The sequence below is a fragment of the Vombatus ursinus genome, unplaced genomic scaffold (assembly GCF_900497805.2).
Source record: "Vombatus ursinus unplaced genomic scaffold, bare-nosed wombat genome assembly UNPS02014821.1, whole genome shotgun sequence".
NCBI lineage: Eukaryota > Metazoa > Chordata > Mammalia > Diprotodontia > Vombatidae > Vombatus > Vombatus ursinus.
This window is the reverse complement of record NW_020954599.1, coordinates 14,738,406-14,761,916: the sequence shown is the minus strand read 5'-3', so window position 1 is coordinate 14,761,916 and position 23,511 is coordinate 14,738,406. Positions and strand designations below refer to the sequence as shown.

Here is a 23,511-nt window from a genome sequence, read left to right as displayed (position 1 = left end):
ATATGTGTATATTATGTATTTACCTTTATGTATATATTTGTGCATATATGCATATAGGGATATATGTATATATATATTCATGTTTAATTATAGCCTTCTCTAAGGCAGGGCGAGAAGGGAGAAAAAAATAAAAAGTGTTCAGCAGAGAACAAAAGAAAACTTAGAAGAACAGAAAAACTGGGTAGCTTTGAAAACAATGTGTAGTATTTATTACAGTTTTAAAAAGAAAGTCTGAAATGGAATTTCATGTTTTTATATCGAATACTCTATGTTCTGATATATACATGGAAATGTTTCTTTTCCTTTTTCTCATTTTATGTTTAAGTTTAAAAGAATAATTTAAAAAAGAGTAAGGTCGCTTAAAGAAAAAACAACTTTGAAATTTTTATTTCAAATTTAAATTTTCAAAATTCAATTTAAATTCCAAATTAAAAAAAAATTCTGATCAATGCAATGACCAAACACATTTCCAGAGGAATGATGGAAAATGATAATCCACTTCCTGACACAAAGTGATATATTATCAGACATGACCAAAGTATTAATTTGTTCTGCTCGACTATGCAGTTGTTACAAGAGATTTTTCTCTTTTTTTCTTCCCGCTGGGGTTGCAAGGGAAAGGAGAGTTTGTGACTGGATTAGAAGGGTAGAACAGGTCAGAAGGAAACAGAGACAAAGACAGCTCTGAAAGTTCTTGAATTTATATATTTAAAAGGAAAGCAAACCATATATATTAGAATTTGCAGTTTCATGTACAATCCTTTTTCTGTACTATATCATGGAAATAATAATCTATCTAGTTAAGTTCAAAATGAATTTTTAAAAGACTAGATGATACTCAGACTAACATTTGAAAATAAATGCTCATTATCTTTCAAAGATTATAGCCTAATAGCCTTAGATTTTGGGTTTTTTTTAAGGTATTAGAATACTTTTCTATATATGGCAAACTTTATTTAATAACTGTTGTTCTGTCATTTTTTAGCCATATCTGACTTTTTGTGACCCCATTTGGGGTTTTCTTGGCAAAGACAATGAAGTGGTTTGCCATTTCCTTCCCCAGCTCATTTTACAGGTAAGGAAACTGAGGCAAACAGGGTTAAGTGACTTGCCCAGAGTCACGCAGCTAGTGTCTGAAGGTGGATTTGAACTCAGGGAGATGAGCTTTCCTGACTCTAGGGCTGGCGCTCTATGCACTATGGTGCCACCTTGCTGCCCCTAATAAAAGTAAGTCAACATTTATATAGTGTGTACCATATGCTAGGCACTGCATTAAGCACTTTACAATTATTTAGTTTTGGAATTGTGATGTGGAATTGTGCAACATCACATTGGCTTTTTTAGGGATCGGCTGAATTCTTTTCAATCTATAGTATCCTACATTTTATATAGGTTTCCAAGTGTGCACAGCATAGTGGAGAAAGGCTTGGATTTGCAGAGAACCTAGGGTTCAAATCATCACAGGACCATAGATCCAAAGCAAGAAGGGAGATTAGACATCAACTCTTATTCTATTGATTAGGAAATTGGCCTTAGAGAGAAGCCTAACCTTACAAAGATTCAAACACAGGTCTTCTGAGTTCAAATGCAGAGCTCTCTCCACTGTACCTGCTATATATTAGCTGGACCTTAGGCAAGTCAAGCTTCAGAAGTCTTGTTTCCTCTTCTAAATGAGGGGCTTGGTTCTCAGCTCGCGGGCCACATGAGAGCAGGTAGGAGTCCCATCTGGCCCACAGGTCACACAGTTTGCCAGCCTCTAATCTTCTAGCTCCTGTGACTAAACAGTCTAGTAGAAGCCTACTACCCATTTAAAAGACCCTAGGCTAAACAATAAAGGCAGGAAAGAAAAACCCATGACTGGGCAAGAGGAACCAACAGGCCTGGACAGGAAGTAGATTTGAGGGACACCCGGTGGGAGGAGTAGAGAAGTGTTTTGTCCATGTCCAGAATGTGACAACAGTTGAAAATGAATGGACAGGGAGGCTGGTGGTATAATCCTACGCCATATATGTTACATAATAACAACTACGGGGAGAGTCTGAAGGTGGTGGACTGCTTGAGTTCAGAAATACAGGAGGGCTAAATTTGGGTAGTTAGCCCCTGGGAATGGAGGGTCACCACGCTGCCTAAGAAGGGGTGAACCAGTCCAGACTGGAAAAACAGCAAGTCAAAATGTCCTAACGGGGCAGCTAGGTGTCGCAGTGGATGAAACTCCGGCCTTGGAGTCAGGAAGACCTGAGTTCAAATCCGACCTCAGACACTTGACACTTACTAGGTGTGTGACCTTGGGCAAGTCAAGACTGCCTCACCAAAAAAAAAGAGTCCTAACAATCGGCAGTGGAAGAGGAGCCCAAGAATATTTACTGTCTGGGCAAGATAGGAAGACTCAGTCTCCCCCCAACCCCCCAAAGGAAAGAAACAAAGAAAGAAAAGAAAAAGACAAATCCTATGATGCTGTAGCTATAAGGTTATGCATTCATTCAACCAGCTAAAATATTAGTTTCAGATACCACACACACAAGCAGGTCAGTAGAAAAATGATTTATTTAGGCTCCTTTCATACATCTTACTGTTTAGGGAACACAGTCTCACACAAAATCACAGCCTTTGAGAGCTACACTTAAAACAATGAAGGGTCAAGGCAAAGCTGAGCCCTGGACAGAGTCATCAGCCTGGAGGCTCCAGCTCCCTGAATGGACTTGTGCACATCTTCACCAAAAGTGTCTTTTCCTGAAAAGGTGAAATTTACAAAGAGGCTTGTAGGAAATAAGGAAATACTTTATTCAATACTTTCATTATACAAAGGAAAATAGTTTCTCTCAAAAATGGGGGGAAAAAACAAAGAGGACAGATGTGATTACTTGACATGAATGGTGGGTCAATATAGAAAAACAATGGTGTTATTACTATTATTATTATAAGATGATCACATCAAGGGGACCAAGAGGGTTTTTTCCAAAAATTGGACTAAAACCTTTTGCATTTTTACACCAGGCCTTTCCTTATGTCATTCTGAGACACAGTAAATCCATGTTCCAAGCTTTGTCCTGGCGGGCAGAACGGCCTTTGAAACGCCATTAAAAGGAGCAAATCCAGTTACGGTTGTGTCTTCACAAAAGGAACTCTAACCCAGCAGATAGCCCCTGTAGAAATGTAAGAGTGAAAAGCAAGAATTAAGTCATTTCATTCAAAATCTTTCCAACTGTCTCTGGTTTATTTTGTAAAGCCCTTTTCATACATGTCCTTTGATCTTAACAGCAATCCTGCGAGGGAGGTGCTACTACTATGGTGCTTCCATAGTGACATTTTTAATGACCCATTTTTAATCTTACTAATGACTAGAAAAAAACGCTAATAAATCAGAGTCCAAAAAGACAAAGATAAAAGCAGAGGAAAGAGAAAATTTCATATACCCAAAGAGATGAAAGAGGAAAAGACTAGTAGCTCTGTTTGCAGTAGCAAAAAACTGGAAATTGAGGGACTACTCATCAATTGGGGAATGGCTGAACAAGTCATTGCATATGTATGTGACGAAAGACCATTATGCTGTAATGTGTATGAAAGAGATGGTTTCAGAGGAGCCTGGGAAGATCTGTATGAACCAACACAGAGTAAAGTGAGCAGAACCAGGAGAGCGATTTATAACGAGAGCAATATAATATCAACAATATTGTAAAGACAATGCATTCTGAAAATCCTAGGAACTTAACACTATGACTAACCACAATTCCCAAGGACTCATGATGAAACAGGCTACCCAACTCCTGATAGAGGTGATAGACTGTAAATGCAAATTGAGATGTAATTTTCTGGGACGTGGCCAATACAGGAGCTTGTTTTGCTTGGTTATACTATTTACAGGGAATTTGGTTTCCCTTGCTTTCTCAATGAGGGACAGGGAAATGTGGTAGGGAAAGAAGGCAGATCTTCACTTGAAAAAAATTCATTTTAAAAAAAAGAGAAAAAAAAGAAAATTCCTTATAAATTTAAAAGCCAGAATGCAGTCCCCTGTTGAAGACACAAACTACTCCTACAAGTAGAACTGGGGGTTCTAGGACTTAAATGATCAGTCGATTCAGCTCTTCAGATAATGTGGAAAAGATGTGGTGATGTAAAAAAAATGACAGTGAATGGCCTGTGAGGGAGAAAAAGACATGCCTCTGTGAAGGGGATGGAGGATATCCACGTGAGATACCCTTGAGGGAGGGAGAAGATGACTGGCAGCAGCTTGCCTTGCCATTCACGGTCTCTAAGTCAGGCACTGTGACACATCGGCTTGAGGCCCTCACATTCATGCAAACAGGGGCCATGAAAGCCCTTTGATATGATAGTTTAGTTAAATCCAAGTTTTGACATTTTTCTTTAAACATTAAAATATTTTTAAAATTTAAATTATGACCAAAAAATGAATAAACTGTTTTAGAAAAAGTGATCATATATTGACAGGTGGCCACAGTTTCCCCAAAATGACTGTGCAACAGTAATATACAACAATATTTATCTTTTTAATTATTACACCAAATCATTAAAAATCCTGAACACTAAGTATAAGTAGTTCAATACAACTCTCAAATACAAGATAAAGTTTGCTTCTGAAGGGCAAACCCATTTTCACGATGGGAGGATTCAGTGCTTTCTTTGTGGGCTCTCTAGATGGCTTTTTGATCTGGGATTAGTGAATACAAACAATTCTGTCCTCCTGGCTAGACCTCAAAAATAAATTTTTTTTTTTAAGGCAACTGGGGTTAAGTGACTTGCCCAGGGTCACACAGCTAGTAAGCGTCAAGTGTTTGGTCTGAGGCTGGATTTTGAACTCAGGTCCTCCTGACTTCAGAGCCAGTGCTCTATCCACTCAAAAATAAACTAATTTGAAATAAGTAATTTTTTCTACTGAACTATAAATGTGGACTCCCTGAGTAGGTGGGGTATCTGAAAGTGGTATTTTAGCTGACTGTGAATAAGGTCTAGAAGTGTATTCCTTATGAAGATTAAAAATTAAAAAAAGAAAAGCAAGTCTAGAAGTCAGAATCTGTTCCTGTAACCTTAAGAATAACAAAAGACGTGAATACTATTGAAAGAACGTATCTAAATTCAGAATACTAAACTACATACTAGTTATGTCTGCATAAAATAACCAGTGTAAATAATAATTCCTAGTAATTCAATGTTGCAGAAAACCACCTGCCCCATCTTGGTGAGGTGAAGCCTGAAGGAATAAAAATTTGTTTTCATTTAACTGATAGGACATGATCATATTTGTACATCCTGTGGTTTTGTGTTTATATGAAAATGAGCTATGGTGATATGTTTTCCTCTCCATTTCAGCAAAACATTAGTCATTTTCTTTCATCTTGAAGTATTTCCATACCACAAATGGGGGAGTGGAGTGGGGTGGGGAATGTAAGGCAAGGGATTGGAAAACAGGAGAAACCCCAAATAAATAGAGAGTAGACACTGCAAAATTTTTCAGTTATAAAACATTAAGCCTTACCAAATTCAAGGAGTCTTACAGCCAATATTTTATAATCTGCATATACTTTACAATGCCTACTCTATTTTCAATGTTCCCACAAAAAATAGGAACCAAGGCTAGATGTGGAAAGGAGAGAAGAGGAAAGGAAGGGAGGGTAAGGGAGGGAAGAGGAGCTGATGAGATCACCAGGAAAGAGCTGGAAGAGGAGCTGCATGGTACAGGGGAAGGAAAGCGGACTGCAGTCAGAGGACACCCATCGAAAGCTCATCTCTAATGCTTACTACCAGGGTGATCTTGCTGACTGGGCCTCAGTTTTCTTATCTGTAAAATGAGAAAGCTGAACTAAATGGCCTCTGCTACCCCACTCAGCTTGAGGTCCATGAGTCTATCCTAAGAGGGCCAGGCAGGGAATGCTGTTCAGATGATCAGGAAGGAAGACAACTGGGAAAAGGCCATCCAACTTGGCATTTAAAAGGTCACTGGTGACCTTAAAAACAAAAGTTTGTGGCATATGAATGTGAAGGAATACTATTGTGCTATGAGAAATGGTGAGCAGGCAGAGTTCAGAAAAACCTGGAAAGACTTGTATGGTCTGATACTGAGTGAAGTGAGCAGAGCCAGGAGAATGTTGTACACAGTAACAGCCACACTGTGTGATGACTGACTTTGACAGACTCGGCCCTTCTCAGCAATGCAAGGATCAAAGACTTGACCCAAAAGTCTCATGATGGAAAATGCTATCCACATCCAGAGAACAAACTGTGGAGTTGGAATGCAGATCGAAGTGTGCTATTTGCTCTTTTTTTTCCTTCTGTTTTGTTTTGTTTCCTCCTATTGGTTCTAATTCTTCTTTACAACATGACTAATGTGAAAATATATTTAATAGGAATATGTATATGTAGAGCCTCTATCAGATTGCATGCAATCATGGAGAGGGAGGCGGGGAGGAGGGGGAGAAAAATTTAAAACTCAAAAGGTTATGGAAGTGATTATTGAAAACCAAAAATAAATTAATAATAAAAAAAAAAAGAAAGAGAAAAGTATTCGTCCAGTGGTGGGACTGTGGGTGGGGAAATGTTGCATACATTGTCTAAAGAAAAAAACAAGTTTTAGTAGCATGCTAGGTTTAGAAGCTAAATCTACAAAAGGTTTAGGAAATGTAGAAAAAATATATGACCGATTTCCACGTGAGGTCCATGGAATCCGTGTCAAAATTATATAGGCAACTCTTTCAAAACACCTCCAAAATTCATGAGAAATGCTATCAACCTCCAAATAGACTAATGGACAGAATACAGAATGAATCATCATTTTTTCCCCCTCTTTTTCCTTTTTTTTTTGAGTGGTAGTGGTAGTGGAAGGGGAGACACGACTTGAATAATGCAGAAATATGTTTTGCATGACTTCCTATGTATAACAGATATTGTAATTCTTGCCTTGATGAGGAAAGGGTAGAGAGAGGGAGAGAATTTGGAACTGAAAATAAAAATAAAACTGAACAAAAAAGAAAACCTCCAAAGCTACAGAAAAATTTGGAAATAAAACACAATAATGTCAACGACCTTACTAATACTTCTTAAGAAATAAAATCTTACATCAGCACGACAGAAATGAATGGCCAATTGGGCTAATTACGCACATCTAAAATAGGTCTCTTTCAGAATATATTACACTTTTGGGCACATTTTTGGACACACAAATTTTTAACATCAGGATCCATCTCTGGAATTCTCCATTCTGCCTAGATGTAACGGGCTAAATGAAGAGGTCCAGGTTCTAGGACAAGCCTATTCACGGACTAGCTATGTAACAAGTCATCTCTCTCACCTCCCTGGCTTCAATTTCCTCAAATACAAAAGGAGTTTGATAATAATGAGCATTAAGGTCCTTTCAAGCTCAAAATATTTCTTATGCTATGTTTTGTACATTATTCAACTTTACAACTAATAATCCTATGTACCATGAACCAAAATGCTTAATGACTTACGGCAGCTTCATTCTCATGAACACTCTCGCCATGAAGAAACTCAAGAGGACACTGACGAAACCAATGAATAAAAGAAGAAACCTATTGAGCTTGGGAATATTTGGTGCATTGGATCGGTCTAGGATTATGAAACCTAAACCTCCCATTGTAAACAGGAAACTGGATGCAAGTCCTTCCATAATATATTGTCCGTTTACTCTGCAAAAGAAAGAATAATTTTCTGCAAAAACTATAAACATGAAAACTTCCTGTATTCAAGACTAGTTTTCCCTTTAGTTTGAAACTAAGATTCTTAAATGCAGCCCTAACCCCCACCTTCTTTGCAGAAGTGGGAGATCGCAGACAAGGTTGCTGTGTTGGCTGGATTTGTCAAACGGCTCTTTCTACTCTCTGAAACCAAACTCTAGTTTGTGTTGTTTTTGTTGTTGTTCTTGTTTTTTGTCAACCATTCATTCTGAATTTTACAACCAGTCTACTATCTAGAATAAGTTAATTCTAATCCTTTATTTCATTTCCTTATGATACTATCTATAGAAAAAAATTGACATTTTAGCTGCATTGCACTCAAAACTGACTTTCCTATGGAATGCCATTCTGCCCTCTTAGCTCAGGTGTAAAACATTTACACAAATTCAAATATGTATTATCAATGGCAAATGAATTTTAACTTAACAGATATTTTCTTGTGTGATAGGTAAAAAAAATTTTCATTTTTAGAGGGGAAATTTTTTAAGGGAATATTACATATTTAGAGAGCAATACTCATTACTTCAACATAATTCATCACACTGAGAACATTTCAAGGCTGATCTTAAATCCCACAAGCTTAAAGAAAGCATTTTTATTAATTACATATGCTATAATGTATTCATTTTAAATAGCTACCTTTCCTTAAAGAAGGCGGATTTTTCTTAAACAAGTGACTATAGAAAGCATAATTCCTGTAAGACAAGGGTTCTTAACCTTTTGTGTGTCACAGACGCCTTCTTGGAAAATTGTTTTTAAATGTGTAAAATCAAATACAAAGGAAATTACAAATGAAACCAATTATACTAAAATACAATCACTAAAATTAAAAAAAAATTCACAGACTCCACATAAAGGATCACTGCTATAAGAAATCAAATCAGGGTCACAGGCCCAACAAGATGGCAGAGTGGACATTTTCTCTAATCCTCACAACCTCTCAAAAACAGAAATTATGCACTAATAAATAATTTCAGCAGTCTCCATGGTCAAGGACACGTGGAATCCCAAAGATAAAAACTCCATGAACTAATGCCTAACTCAACACTCACCATTCCACTGCCAACCACACTAACTAGCCACTTAATCATGGGCTTGCGACAAAATGCAACCCCCTTACTTTCCCCTTCTAGTGCCGTGGAGATCCAAGCGCCAAACTGCAGAAATATGCTAAGGCCTCAATAGCCAGCACCGGGGTACTGTTCTGTGCTGCAAAGATCTCTGCAGGAGAGCTGAGGAACAAAGGGAAAAGGGGAGCACATGTGTTTGGACTTAAAAGAGTTCAAAACCTCCTAAATTTCTGCTCTCTCTCTTCAGAGATTCAAGCTCCAAATGACAGAAATCTGCCTAGGTTACAATGGCACCAGCATAGCAATGCATAGTACCATCAGGCCAGAGAACTTGGGAACAGAAAGAATGAGATGTGACACCAGGGACTGGAGGGATGGAGACATTCCACTAAGCCTAAGAGAAAGAGTCCAGTCCTCCCAAAGTCTTATGGCAGCAACCTCGGCTGATGAATTGTCCACTACAGGATGATACTGAGATGCTTCTGAGATACTACCCCTAGAGAAAAAATAAACTCAGTCACTCTAAAATCCAGTATTGAAGGCAATTTAATAATTAAATAATGGTGCCTTCCATAAGGAAATTTGGTTGCATTTTAAAATAAGCATACATTGTTCTCTTTCCCTCCTACTCCCCCCCGCTCCACTGCCCAGTTACTTTAACAAAATAACTTCTACCTGTATGCCAAGAAAGCAACTGGTCTCTGATGTCCATGTTCATCTGTCATAGATCCAACACTAGGAGGTTCCACAATGACATCATAAATTATTCCTATGTGGAAAATAAGTGAAAATTAGACTAGATTAATAAGGCTATAGCTTTCCTTTATCTCTAAAGGTATAAAATACTTTATTAAAATAAAAAATGCTTAAGATTTGCTTTTCTCCAACTACAAAGATCAAACAAGACCTAGTCTACTTAAAATATGGCCCCTTTAACTTTGTGTTCAGAATTTTAGAAAATTATTTCAAAATAAGAATGAGGTCATCTTAATTTTTAGTATTGCTGCAAAGTAATCAATATTGGAGAAGGCCTCCAATTTTTGTTTAAAGGGAAATATAAATTTATGGCCTGAATTCAGCAAAAAAACAAAAAAAATGTACTCTATAACTATTTCAAAAAATTGTTTCCCTTAAAATGTGAGTTATTTCTTGAGACATCCTATACATGTTAAACTTAAAATCAAATGAAATATTTTAATGTCTTTAATTTTAAGACCAAGCATTTTCAAAAATCTAGAAACCAATTATGTGTCCAATGACTGGGAAATAGTTCCACTATTTGTGTTATATGAACATTATGTGAACATGTTATATGACTCCTAACATTTTATTACACCATGAAGAATATTCTTCACAATATACAGAAAAACAAAGGAAGACCTGATTGAACCAACATATAAGGTGGTAGAGCTGAAATAAAAATATACAATGACCACAATAATGTTAATTAAGACAACACCAAGATGCAGCTGAATCAAATTAATTCAGGCCAAATTCAAGTCAAATTAAATGGCTATATCAGAGTACTAAAGTTAAAACATTTGTTTTATTTATTTATTTGTTTGTTTAGAAATGGTTAACTAAGAGTTGCTCAACAGGCACCTACTATGTGCCAGGAACCACACTAAGTGCTGGGAATACAGAAAGTCAAGAGACAGTCCTTGCTCTCCAGGAGCTCACAATTCAATGGGGAGACAATATACAAACAATGCAAACAGGACAAACTGGGTGATAATCTCAACAGTAATAGAGACATGGAAAATCTATGATGTCTGGGACATCACAGGGACATCCAATTCAAGATGTCTGGAGATTGTGGCTAGATAAGTAGATCAGAATCATTAGCAGACAGGTAACACTTGAATCTATTGGAGCTAATGAGATCATCAAGAGAAACAGTATTTAGAAAGAACCCAGAACAGACCCCCTCTACCAGTAGACGTTACCTGGACAAAGATGCATCAAAGTAGAGAAGAAAACAGACAGGTGGAAAACAAAACAGAGTAGTGTCAGGGAAACAGGGAGAAGAGGGTGAGTGACTGGGAAAAGGTTATTAGATTTGGCAATTAAAAACAAGATCACTGCAAAGTAGAAAGTTACATCTGCCAATCACTGTATTATACATCTTTCTGCCTAACCTTTTGTGAGTAGGGACAGTTTCATTCCTCGTACTCATATTCCCAGCACCTAACACAGTACCAGGCAAATAGCAGACTCGATGGCCAACTGAAGATACTGTAGGAAGGGAATTTTGGGGAGTGATTGATATATCCAAACAATTATTATAACCTTATCTGAAAGTCTTGCTTGAAAAAAAAAAAAAAACCGGTTTGAAACACTGACAGATAATCTTGATTATTTTCTCATTATGACTTTAAAATCAGTATGAAGGTATTATTATTAACCTTCCAGTTAATATTCAATAGGATAATGTTGGCAGTAACAGCAAACTTCGAACAGTAACACTGATGACTAAAACACAATACCCCATAAGGATACCTGGAAACAACAGTGTTTTAGCCTCAATGTTCCCAATACGTCCAGTTACAGAGCCCTGAACTCTCGTGATCCTCACATGATATATATTATTTTCCTTTTTCTAATAAACTTATGTGCTTTTCTCCACTTACTTAACTTTAAATCTAGCTTTGGGCTCCCCTCAAGAATGGCAATTTGTAGCCTCTAACCCGAGTGGCCATACCTGTATCTTCTTGCTGTCAAGCTGTATTATTTATTTGCTCCATTCCTGTGTCCAGATTCCTTCTCTTCATGACTACGGTCATAAAGAACTTTTCCCCAGTACAAACTAACTCTCTGTGCCTTCTTTTGGCCTTTAATGACACGATACCCTCAAATCTCAGTTTTTAGGAGAGGAGGAGAGAATTTTCCTCCTTCCAGCAAATCTGGAAACTGAAATGGACCAAATTAAACAACAGTAATTTATTACAAACTTACTTTGCAAATTGTTTTGTCTAGTTAAGTATAAAGGCCATCGGGAATTTAAGAAAATGTTTTATTACACTTGTTTGATTTAGGTTCTACACAACTTAAACAATCTGAAAAAAAATTATACTTTGCTTCCAATCAATTAAATAATGAAAATAATGTATTAAATAACACCCAAGAATAACTCTAACATTTAAATTGAACATTAATCAAACTCATTCATTTGACAAATATTCAGTTACAGATAGGGATCCTGGCCCTCAAAGGGGAAGCTCATTATCTTTCCCAAGTTAGTTGTACCTCTTAACTTGTCTGTCTCTGGCAAAGGCTCTAACATTCTCCCATTCATCCAGTCATATTCAATAAATATGTAATAAGCACCTACTATGTGCAAGTTACCAGAGATAATAGTCTAATAGGGGAAGGTAAGTTGGTGGCGGCGGTGGCAGTGAAGACACGTGCTTTGATGAATCTGTAGTCTTAACCTCAAATATCAAATTTGATACCAACGGAAAGAGCAGTGGATTTTTTCAGTCATGTCCAATCCTTTGTGACTGCATTTGGGGTTTTCTTGGCAAAGAAACTACTGGAGTGGTTTGCCATTTCCTTCTCTGGCTCATTTTACAGATGAGGAATCGGAGGTAAACAGGGTTAAGTAACTTGCCCAGGGTCACACAGCTAGTATCTGAGACCAGATTTGAACTCAGGAAGATGAGTCTTCCTTACTTCAGGCCTAGCATTTTAAAGTCAGAGACCAGCTTTTAAATATCTGCTCTTTTACTTACTACCTGTGAGATCCTGAGCAACAAACCCTTAGACTGGTCACGCTTATCTGCAAACTCAGGGATTAACGTCCTTTTCCAACTACAGACCCTATGAAATCTACAGGCATTTTCCTCCACTGATGAAGATCATAATTTACTCATAGCGAAAAATAACTATAACACAAATTACACTGTGGTAGTGGGCAGCTAGGTGGCTCAGTGGATAGAGCACTGGCCTGGCATCAGGAAGATCTGAGTTCAAATCCAGCCTCAGACACTTAGCTGTGTGACCCTGCACAAGCCACTTAATCCCTACTTGTCTCAGTTCCTCATCTATAAAATGGAAACCCACTGGAGAAAAAATGGCAGAATACTCCAACATCTTTGCCAAGAAAAAAAGTCCACAGGGTCTCAGGACAAGCCTGAATAACAACAATGTGGTAACGGTACAAAGGAGCCAAGGATTTCTTCTAGTTGGAAGAATTAGGAAAGGCTTAATGGAGGAGGTGGCACCTGAGCATTGCCTTGAGAAATGGGAATAACATAACTGAATATATAAATGAATCATAAAGGACTGAAATGCCTACTATGTTAAAGTATTATGCTAAGCACTGGGAATACAAACAGAAAAAAGAGTACTTGCTCTCAAGGGGGGAGACAACACATAGAGGAGGCTTCAGTTGCCAGACACATGGAAAGGTCTCATTGTCCTTCGAGTGCAGCGGCAAAGCAGATGGCAGTATCTCTTCTGTAACATCATTTCTACAGATAAAGCTATTATCAGTTTCTGATGCTGAGCCACTGGACAGTACCAAGGACTGGTGGTGAGCACTTTCTTGTCCTGGTCCTGCACAGTCGTGGTTGCTGAAGAGTTCTGTAGAAGCTGTAGCATGTGAAGCAGCTGCCAGGCCCCTCTGCACAGGGGTTGCTCCTCTAGATGATGGCTTCAGGGACTGGACAAGAAACAGGCCTTGTCTCGGGGACCGCTCCCAGGACTCCTAAGCTTACCCTCCTGTCACTGGAAGTTGGTCATTGGTTCGTACTGATGGTAATGAGGAAAGTAGGTCCCTTCTTCATACTGATGCTCCCCTCAGTGATGGCTGTCCTTTCAGAGTTGCAGACGATACATTTCCTTTGATCCTCACAACAGCCGTGTTAAGCAGATGCTAGATTACCCTTAACAAATGGAGACCCTGGTGTTTAAGCAGCTTAAGTTGAGTGCCTGTGGTCACACAGCTAATAAGTATCAGAAAGCAGAACAAGATTCAGGTATCTGCTGACCCCAAATCCAGTGCTCTATTCATGATACCATACTGTCTCATTTCAACAGGAGGCAATGGAAGGATAGGGAGGATATTCCAGGAATGAGCGACATCATGGAAGATGAGAAACAGCAAAATAAAATAGGAATGGGAGAAGGGAGAAGAAGAGGATGTGGGAGGCGAAAAATGAGGCAGGCTGAAGTCTGTCCATAGTGAGTTTTAACGGTATCTGGGGGACTTCAATATCTATGTTTATACTTCTTTCAAACACCCTAACTTCTCCTGACCTGCTCCTCTGTTCCACCCCAGCCCCACAGCGATGGTCTGAACTTGGCATTCCACACAAGTGTGTCACTTCTATGAATCCTGAAACTCCCCAATCTGATCACAATCTATTGTCCTTCCACCTCTCCCTCTACCCTGTTCTTCATCCACACCACAAGCTTCAAGCAATACTGTGACCCCTCAGTTCCCTCTCAGGCCATCTCCTCCTTTCACTATTTTGACCCTTGGTGAACCAGTTCAACTCTATACAGTCTCTTGAAACCTCTGCCCCCTTGTACCTCGATTGTGCCCTGCCAAGCCGATCATCCCCACCATCTGTTGCCTTTGCTCCTACATACATGCTACTGAACAAAGGTGGAGAAAATCACAAAATCATGCTGATGAGGTCCACTAAAAATTTATGTTGTGCAACCTCAACTGGGCCCTCAATGTTGCAAAGCATTCTACAGCTCCCTAATTAACTCAGTATCTCACCGCAACAGCTCTTCAGACCTTTTCAACCCTCTTTAATTCCTCAGCTCCTTCTTTCCCCACCCCCTCTCAACAGATAACCTTGCTCCATATTTTACTGAAAAAATTAAGGCCATTCACCAAGAACTCCCTTTTCTCCCCTGTCCCTCTCTTGTATCACCCAGATACCTTCTGCCACTATCTCTTCCTTCACCATTTCAAATGAAGAGGTGGCCCTTCTTGCCAAAGCTGATCCCATTTCCCCATTCCATCCCATCTTCTCCAACATATTGCCTTCTCTACCATCCCTACTCTCACTTATCTTTAACATCTCCCTTTCTACGGCTGCTCCCCTACTGCCTACAAATATGCCCATGTCTCCGCCATCCTCAAAACAAACTCTCACTTGATCCACCCAACCCTGCTAGCTCCTGTCCCATCTCTCTCCAGCCTTCTGTAGCTAAACTCCTGGCAAGGGCTCTCGAAAATAAGGGCCTCCACTTCCGCTCTCCCTCTCAACTCTCTACAGCCTGGCTTCTGACCTCATAATTCACGCAAAACCGCTCTCTCCAAACTACCAATGATCTCTTAATTAACTGCCAAATCAAATGACCTTTTTTCAATTCTCATCCTTTGAACTTTCTATAGCCTCTGACCCTGCCACTCCTCGCTCTTCAAAATTCTCCTCACTAGATTTCTATGATACTGCTCTCTCCTGGTTCTCCTTCTACCTGTGTGATTGCTCTTTCTCCATGTCCTCTGACGGAACTTCATCCAGGCTGTGTCCAAAAACCATGGATGTTCCACAGAATTCTGTCCTGGGTCATCTTTTCTTTCCCCTCTATACTATTTTACTTGGTAATCTCATCAATTTCTATGGATTCATAATTATCTCTATGCTGATTGATGATTCTTAAATCGACCTCCACTGACCTAGTGTCACATCCAACTATCTATTAGCCTTCTTGAATTACATGTCCTGCAGAAATGTCAAATTCAACACATTCAAAACTGAATTCATTTTCCCCCTGCAGACCCTCTCATCCTTCCAAACTTCCCTATTACTGCTAAGGGTACCACCATCCTCCCAGCCATCCAAGCTCAAAACCAAGGAGCCACTCTTGATTCTCCACTTCCTCTCACCCCCTGTATATCCAATCTGTTGCCAAAGCCAGTGGATTTCACCTTTGCAAAAATACCTCAAATACATCCCCTTCTCTCTTCTGATACTCCACCACGCTGGTGCAGATGCTCATCTCCCCACACGTGGACTACTGTAACAATCTGTTGGCTGGTCTGCCTGACACGACTCCAGTCTCTCCCTATTCCAGTCCATCTTCTACTCTGCTACCAAAGTGATTTGCCTAAGTGCAGGTCCTCTCTATTACCTCCAGGATCAAACATAAACTTCATGGGACACCCAAAGCCAAATAACCGACCCCTCCCACACATACCTTTCCATTCTTCTTAGACCTTATTCCCCACCATGTTGGTGTTTGTCCTTCATTTTCTTTTTTTTTGTTTTTTAGGCAATTGGGGTTAAGTGACTTGCCCAGGGTCACACAGCTAGTAAGTGTCAAGTGTTTGGTCTGAGGCTGGATTTGAACTCAGGTCCTCCTGACTTCAGGGCCGGTCCTCTATCCACTGCACCACCTAGCTGCTCCCTGTCCTTCATTTTCAAAGAGGACCAATGATATCACAAGGTGATGCCCTGACTTGCTTGTGAATTGGATTTAAATGAGGCAGAGCTGCACAAAGTTATCAGCCTCACTCTCTCTTCCAGAGTCACTGAAGTCCAGGGGCAGGACAAAAGTCAGGATGACCTTAAACAGCTATCTGACCAAGCTCTCCACAGCACCTGTTTCAGCCACCTTCATGGCCAATGGAACACACTGTTTTAATCCACCTGTTCTGCTGGGGGAAATCTTCACATGTTTGTGGCAGACATCCCCCAATTCACTGTCAGTTACCATCAACCTGGTTTAGCCCATCTGCCGAGACAGTTTTACCACAGGATGGTCACTGCTACAGCTTCTTGGAGCCACAGGTGAGAGCTGGGTGACAGGTAGACACCAAAGGTATATGAGCAGCCCTGAAAAGGGTTCAGCAAGCCCTTATATCAGAGGTGCTGGTCCTCCCTGCCCAACCCATACAGCCCTCCCTACCATGCACTCCTTGATCAGTGACAGTGGTCTCCTCGTTGTTCTTCAAACAAAACACTCCATCTCTCAGGTCTGGGCTGAGATTTTCTCTGGCTGTCCTGGAATGCTTTCCCTCCTTATCTCCACCTATTGACTTCCCTGGCTTCCTCTGAGTTCCAGCTAAAATCCCACTTTCTAAAGGAAATCTTTCCCAATTCCTTTTAATTTTAGTGCCTTTCCTCTGTCAATCATTTCATATTTATTTTGTCTAAAGCCTGTCTGTACATAGTTGTTTTCATGCTGTCTCCACCATCTGATTGTGATTAAAGGTAGGGCCCGTCTTCTGCCTTTCTTCAAGTGCTAAGCACAATGTGTGACACGTAGTGGGCACTTAATAAATGCTTACGGACTCTCTGACAAGTAATGGAGAGTTATTAAAGTTTTTGATTAGGTGAGTGACACTACCCAAACCATTTAACAGTACAATTTTCTAAATGTTATGCAGAGCACCAACTAGAGCAGTAGTTCTCAAATTTTTTTTTGCTTCTTTCACAGTATTGTTCTTTTTCCTGAAGAATCACAGGAGAGCTCTTTCTCTTCTCTCAAGATGGTGGACTAAAAAACCCCCAAAGGAAGCAAAGGAAAAGAAGGTCCAAAAGGAAAAAAAAAGGAGAAAAACAAGAAAGAAGATGTGGCTGAACAGGTGGTGAAAAAGCCCCGAAAGCACTGCAGTCGGAATCCAGTCCTGGCCCGAGGGATCGGTCGATACTCTAGGTCTGCAATGTATTCCAGGAGAGCCACGTACAAGCGGAAATAAGCTGCACCAAAAACCCAGATTGAAAGGAAAAAGAAAGAGAAGGTGCCTGCTACTATCTCAAAGCCAGTTGGTAGTGATAAGAATGGAGGAACCCGTGTGGTAAAGAGTCGAAAGATGCAGAGGTAGTGCCCTACTGAGGATGTGCCTAGAAAGCTGCTAAGTCATGGCAAAAAGCCTTTCAGTCAGCATGTGAGGAGACTTCAATCTAGCCATCACCCCGGGCATGGTTCTGATCATGCTCACCGGCCGCCACAGGGGCAAGACAGTGGTTTTCCCGAAGCAGCGGGCTAGTGGCTTGCTACTGGTGACTGGACCTCTGACCATGAACTGTGTTCCTCTGAAAAGGACCCATCAGAAATTTGTCATTGCCACCTCCACCAAGGTTAACCTTTCAGTTGTAAAAATTCCAAATCATCTTACTGATGCTTACTTCAAGAAGAGGCTCCATAGACCTAGACACCAAGAAGGAGATATTTTTGACATAGAAATAAGAACAAGATTACGGAGCAGCGCAAGGCTGATCAGAAAACAGTGAATTCAGATCCTGTCCCAAATCAAGAAAATCCCTCAGCTCTGTGGCTATCTGCATTCTGTATTCTCTCTCTCTAATGAGTTTATCCTCACAAACTGGTGTTTTAAATGCCGTGCACAGAACTCTGATTAAAATATTTGGAATAACAAAAAAAAATCACAGAAGAGCTGAGAGACTTACACAATTACACATGTAAGTTTATATAATTCACCCATCTAGCAAAAAATCAGGACTATTGTGTCACATGAAAACCACTGCCCTAGAGAAAGGAAAGTCTAAAGGCAGGGAGCACAGCTAAGAATCTGGACTGAAGGTTTTTACAAGAGACAATGAAACTCCTAAGCTAAGATGGTAAAGAGGGGACTGATGTTGGATACACTTCAAAGGAAGAGTTGACAGCACTAGGGACAGAAATAGAGAAAAGAATCAAAAACAACTCTCTTTGAAACTGGAGGACTTGAGAGAACAAAACAACATCTACCAGACATGTGGGAATGTAAGATTTAACTTGGACAGGGCTTTGCTGGGGGTAAGGTGAAATGAGCTTGGTTTGAGGCATGCTTGAAGTTCCATTTGAATATGCACATGGCATCCATGCGTTCAAGGGGCAGCTGGAAAGGTGGAACCAGTCTAGGAGCATCAATCAGGTCTGAAGATACAGATCTAAAAGTCATCTGCAGAGAGGTGATAACTAAATCCATATCCTACATAAAAATGATTGATGTGACAGTATAGAAAGAATAGTGATAAGGACAGATACTTGGGTGATACTCATGTTTAAAATAGGAAGATAATGATCCAAGGATCCGCAGCAGGAGTGGTCAGAGAATGAAGTCATAAAAGAACACAGATGCACCCTCTAAAGAAACCACTCGGGAGGTGTACTTTAAATTAAAAAGTCTTCATGTGCTTGTAGGGTCTATAAACTCTCCAACAGACTTCTGAGATCTAAAGCTTCCTGGGAGGGCAGAGGCCTAATCTAATGTAGGTACACAGTAATTTCAGGTAAAGTTAAAAGCTTCACTTTAAAAACTTCCATAATGGAAAGAAGCTGGTAGATGAGGATGCAGTTTATGGAAAGAAACCAGCAGATTGAGGATGCAGCTACAGAACTCTAGTCCCTGGTTTCCTCACAGTGAGAAGGTACTGAATGAAAAATAAGGTCCCCTCTGGACACTAATAATCTGTAATTCTGTAAACTATTATTTATAAAGACAAGAAAATTAATTTTTAAAATTTCATTTACTGAATGACACTTGTAATGTAACATGCTAAATACTTAAACAACTTCTGACTACTGCCAGTGTTGTAGAATTTTTCTCTCAATTCATTTATATAGGAACTAGTACATTATTTCCACTTCACTGTCATCAATATTTAGAACTTGTATAAATGCAGGCTCTCCAGATAAGAGTTGTGAACTACCGAAAAGAGTATTGGTGAACTGAGAATCAGGAGACCCAAATTCTAATCTCAGCTCTACTACTAACTAGCTGCTTGATCTCAGGGTAGTGAGAGAATCTCAAAGAGGGATGGAAAATAGGGAGCCATCTATTCTAAACCGCACCTGAAAAAGAATCCCTTTCTACAAAATACAGGACAAGTGGTCATCCAGTCTTTGCTTGAAAACCTCAAAAGAGTTCGAGGTGAGAACCCTAGGTACGAAATGCCTTCTTCCACTTTGGGAAAGTCACTGATCCTCATTCGGCACCAGGCCCTTCACAATCCCAGATGCCCTTTTAAAAACATTCTCCAGCCTATTCAAGAACTTTCTACTACACGAAGCCCCAAAATGAATACAATAAATACTCTAGAAGAGCTGGGGTCACCAGAACAGAGTGGGATAGTACTATCACCTTCCCAGTCTTGGCTACTATCCCTGTCTATACAACCTAAGACATTTCCTCATCAATAAAGGTTCAATGGAATTAGATGACTTCTAAAGCCCCTTCCAGCTATGACATTCTATAGAATTCCAATGAAGTCACATATCTCTTTTCTTAATCTACAATGCTTATTTATGATTCAAAGACTTTTCTAAGCAGAGTTTATCCAAAATAAAATCAGAAAGCAGCTGGTCAAGCTTTAAAGGGTTGAAGGGAAGAGGCAAGGCAAACGCGGTTTATCACTGGATTGCCAACTCATCACTCTCGTAAAGGACCCACCATTTTCAACTTCTCACTACAATGCTTCCAAGATTTCTGATTTCACTGGTGTTACTAAGGCGGAGGACAAACCTCCCACACAGTTTATTCTGTGAATTACAGTGCTGAAAAATATTTCCTTACCAGTATCCTTCTACTTTTTGGCAAAGAACTTCTCTAAATTAAACCAGGCTGGTTCTTTGCCAGCTTCTGATGTCCAAGCTTACATTACTTTGTCTACGAACAAAGGAAAGTCTCTAACTCTGGATCTGCTTCCAGGGTACTTCTAACCCAAAGTAACCAGAAAGGGTGTGAAGGGGAAAAGGAACGGAACCTTCACTTTAACATAATTGGTCTCCTCTGTAACCCCATATATTTTATGTTATGCATTTATAAACATTATGTGAGAAGGGGTTCACAACCTTCGCTGATCAGACTTACAAATGACACAGAAATAGCTAAGAACTCCTGGACTAGCCCCCTAGATTTGGATAATTCAATGTTTATTGAAGTGAATTATTATTTAACTTGCTTTATATAGAACGGTTTGCCCCATTAGATTTAAGGTCTTTAAGGGCAAGGACCGGCTTTTATCTCTTTTTGTATACTCAGCACTTAACACAGTGCCTGGCACGTAGTAGGCACTTCATAAATGTTGGCTGAATTAGATTACATTGCTTACTTTGTATGAATTTGTTTGCCTGTGGTCTCCCTCGTTAGACAGTATGCTCCCTGAGGGCAGGGGGCTGTCTTTCGCCTCCTTTGGTGTCCCTAGGGTTAGCACAGGGCCTGCCACGTAGTAGGCGCTTTAGTTTTATTGATAGATTAATGTGACAAGAGTCTGCGTGCACACACACACACACTACTCCTGTGTGAAGTGGGGACGAAGGGAATACTGTAAGGCGAGTGAACCCGGAGCAAGAGCCCGCTGGGATCCCCCGAGCCCGAACCCGAGCCCCGCCGACGTTACCTCCAGTGATGAGGAAGTAAGACACCACCACCAGGGCGTACACCGTCATAGCCGACGGCATGTGGGCCCATGGCGGCTTCTTCAGCTTCAGGTTGGGACACTCCAGGACCATGAAAGGCACCCGGTACAACGTCTCCATGTCGGCGGCGACGTGCAACAGCCCCCGAGCCCTTCGCTCCGCGGCGCTGGCACTGGCTCTGCCACCGCCGCCTCCGCCGCCGCCGCCGCCGCCGCGGCACCGGAAGGAGAACCCTTGGTGGGGAGCGTGCTCGGGGAGGGATCGCCGGGGTCCTGAAAGCTAAGAAAAAGTCTGAGGAAGAACAGACGAGAACCGCGGCAAGCAACCCTAGAAAAACTTAAAAATGAAATGCAATTATTTTAAGATGTCTTACGACGCTGGAGATGTTCAGGGATTTGGAGATTTTTAATATACAATTGAGTGACAAGGTTTAACCGGCCAGGACTCGCACGGCTCTCAACGCGGCGACGGCGGAGGAGCTGAATGACCCCCTCCCTCCTCGCCGCTCCCCACTGGCCGCCCGCAGACCTGGGCGGGCTCTGACGTCGTGGAGCTCCGGGATTGGATGAGCATGAGCGGCCACGTGGGCGGGCGCTTTGGGTTGCCTGGCAGCCCAGACCCAGACCAGAAGTTGCGTACTAGTCGCTGAGCTTTACCTCTCCTTGAGGAGAAAGACTTGGCGCTGGGGGGGACCCTTTTAGAGGAGATAGGAACCCTAGTTTTTTGTGCGTAAGAGCCCCACTCCAGTAATAAGTGGAGTCATAGTTCAAGCGCAGGTTTTCGGTCTCTAGATCCAGTGTTCTAATATAACATGCCTCTCGCCTTTGCCCTTGACTTTGACCCCTGTGAAATGGGGGTGGGGGAGGGGAGAGGGGCGCCTCCCCTAACCTGCTTTATTGGGACAAAGCGGACCCCTGGCCTAGTCCCAGCTGCTTGCAATCCTATTACCCCGGGATGTTGTAGCTCCATACAGAAAGCAGAACGCCTTTTCTTTTCTATTATGTCATCTCAGCATTGGAAGGGGCTTCAGAGTCATTTGGTCCAACGCATTCTTGAGCAGAAAAGTGCACCATCCCCTTGATAACATCCCAGACAAATGGCCATGAAGCCTCTGCTCTAAGAATCCCCGTGAAGCCGTGCCAGCAATATCGTATGGCGGTCTACTGTGCATGACTTAGCTATGCTCAGCAATACAACGATCCAAGGCTATTCTGAAGGACTTCAGATGAAAGGTGCCGTCCATCTCCAGAGAAAGAATGATGGAGCCTGAATGCAGATCAAAGAAACTTTTCCACTTTTCTTTTTTTTTTCTTTCACAGAATGACTTTTTGCATGACTACACATGTATAACGTGTGTCAGATTGCTTACCTTCTCAATGAGAGGGAGAAGGAAAGGAGGGAGAGAATTTGGAACTCAAAATTTGAAAAAATAATGTTAAAATCGTTTTTACGTGTAACTGGGGATACAATAAAAAATTTAAAAAAAGAATCCCAGGGATGGGGAACTTGAGATCTTTTGAAGTAACCCATTCCACTTTTGGACAGGCTCAGAAGGCTAGCAACGGTTTTGTTTTGTTTTGTTTTGTTTTTTATCCTGGAAATAGAAATGAAAATTAATCTGACCCCAAAGAAGAGTTAACTGTCGTGACCTCAAGAAAGTGTATTTCTCAGAGCCATTGATTTAATCTTTCCAATTTATATGAAGTCTATGCACTAAGATACATGTATTGTTTATGGTTTGTACTATTCTGTATTTTTTCATTTTTTTACTGAACTCAAGAGTTAGGGCATCTAGGTGGTGCAGTGGATAGAGCTTTGGGACTGGAGTCCAGGAAACCTGAGTCAAATCCAGCCTCAGATACTTCCTAGCTGTGTGATCTTGAACAAGTCACTTAACCCTGTTTGCCTCAGTTTCCTCATCTGTAAAATAAGCTGGAGAAAGACACGGCAAATCTCTCCAGTGTCTTTGCCAAGAAAACTCCAAATGGAGTCACCAGAGTTGGACACAACTCAAAAAGACTGAAAAACAAAATGAGAAACTTAATGAGGCAATTAATAGGAAATCAACTACTTGCTTTAAAATGTATCCTTAGTAATATTGATAGAGTTGATTTAGGGTCATAACATTCAGAACTTATCCTGCTGTTAATTACAATTGGAACTAGAGGTAATAGTTTTGTGCATTCAATAGAAGTCTACCTCCTTAAAAAGAACTTCATTGAGATATCATGGTATAATAGAAAGATCACTGGGTCAAGAGTTAGAGATCCTGGGTTTAAAGTCCATTTCTGATACTTATGTGATTTTGGGCAAGTGATCTTCATGCCTCTGAGCCCCACTTTCCTTATCTCTAAAAAGAGGGATTTGTACTAAGATCCCTTCTAGCTTGAAATCTATGATATGAA

General features: G+C 40.6%; 1 protein-coding gene across 1 annotated transcript; it reads right to left on the bottom strand.

Moving 5' to 3' along the window:
* Positions 1-2,526: 2,526 nt before the first annotated feature.
* Positions 2,527-21,302, bottom strand: OSTC (oligosaccharyltransferase complex non-catalytic subunit). The gene is made up of 4 exons (XM_027837629.1): positions 21,088-21,302; positions 9,452-9,545; positions 7,461-7,658; positions 2,527-3,143 (listed from the first exon to the last, which is right to left on the bottom strand). Exons 1-4 carry the CDS (start codon positions 21,224-21,226, stop codon positions 3,125-3,127), a joined length of 450 nt encoding a protein of 149 aa, XP_027693430.1. The 5' UTR covers positions 21,227-21,302; the 3' UTR covers positions 2,527-3,124.
* Positions 21,303-23,511: the final 2,209 nt, after the last annotated feature.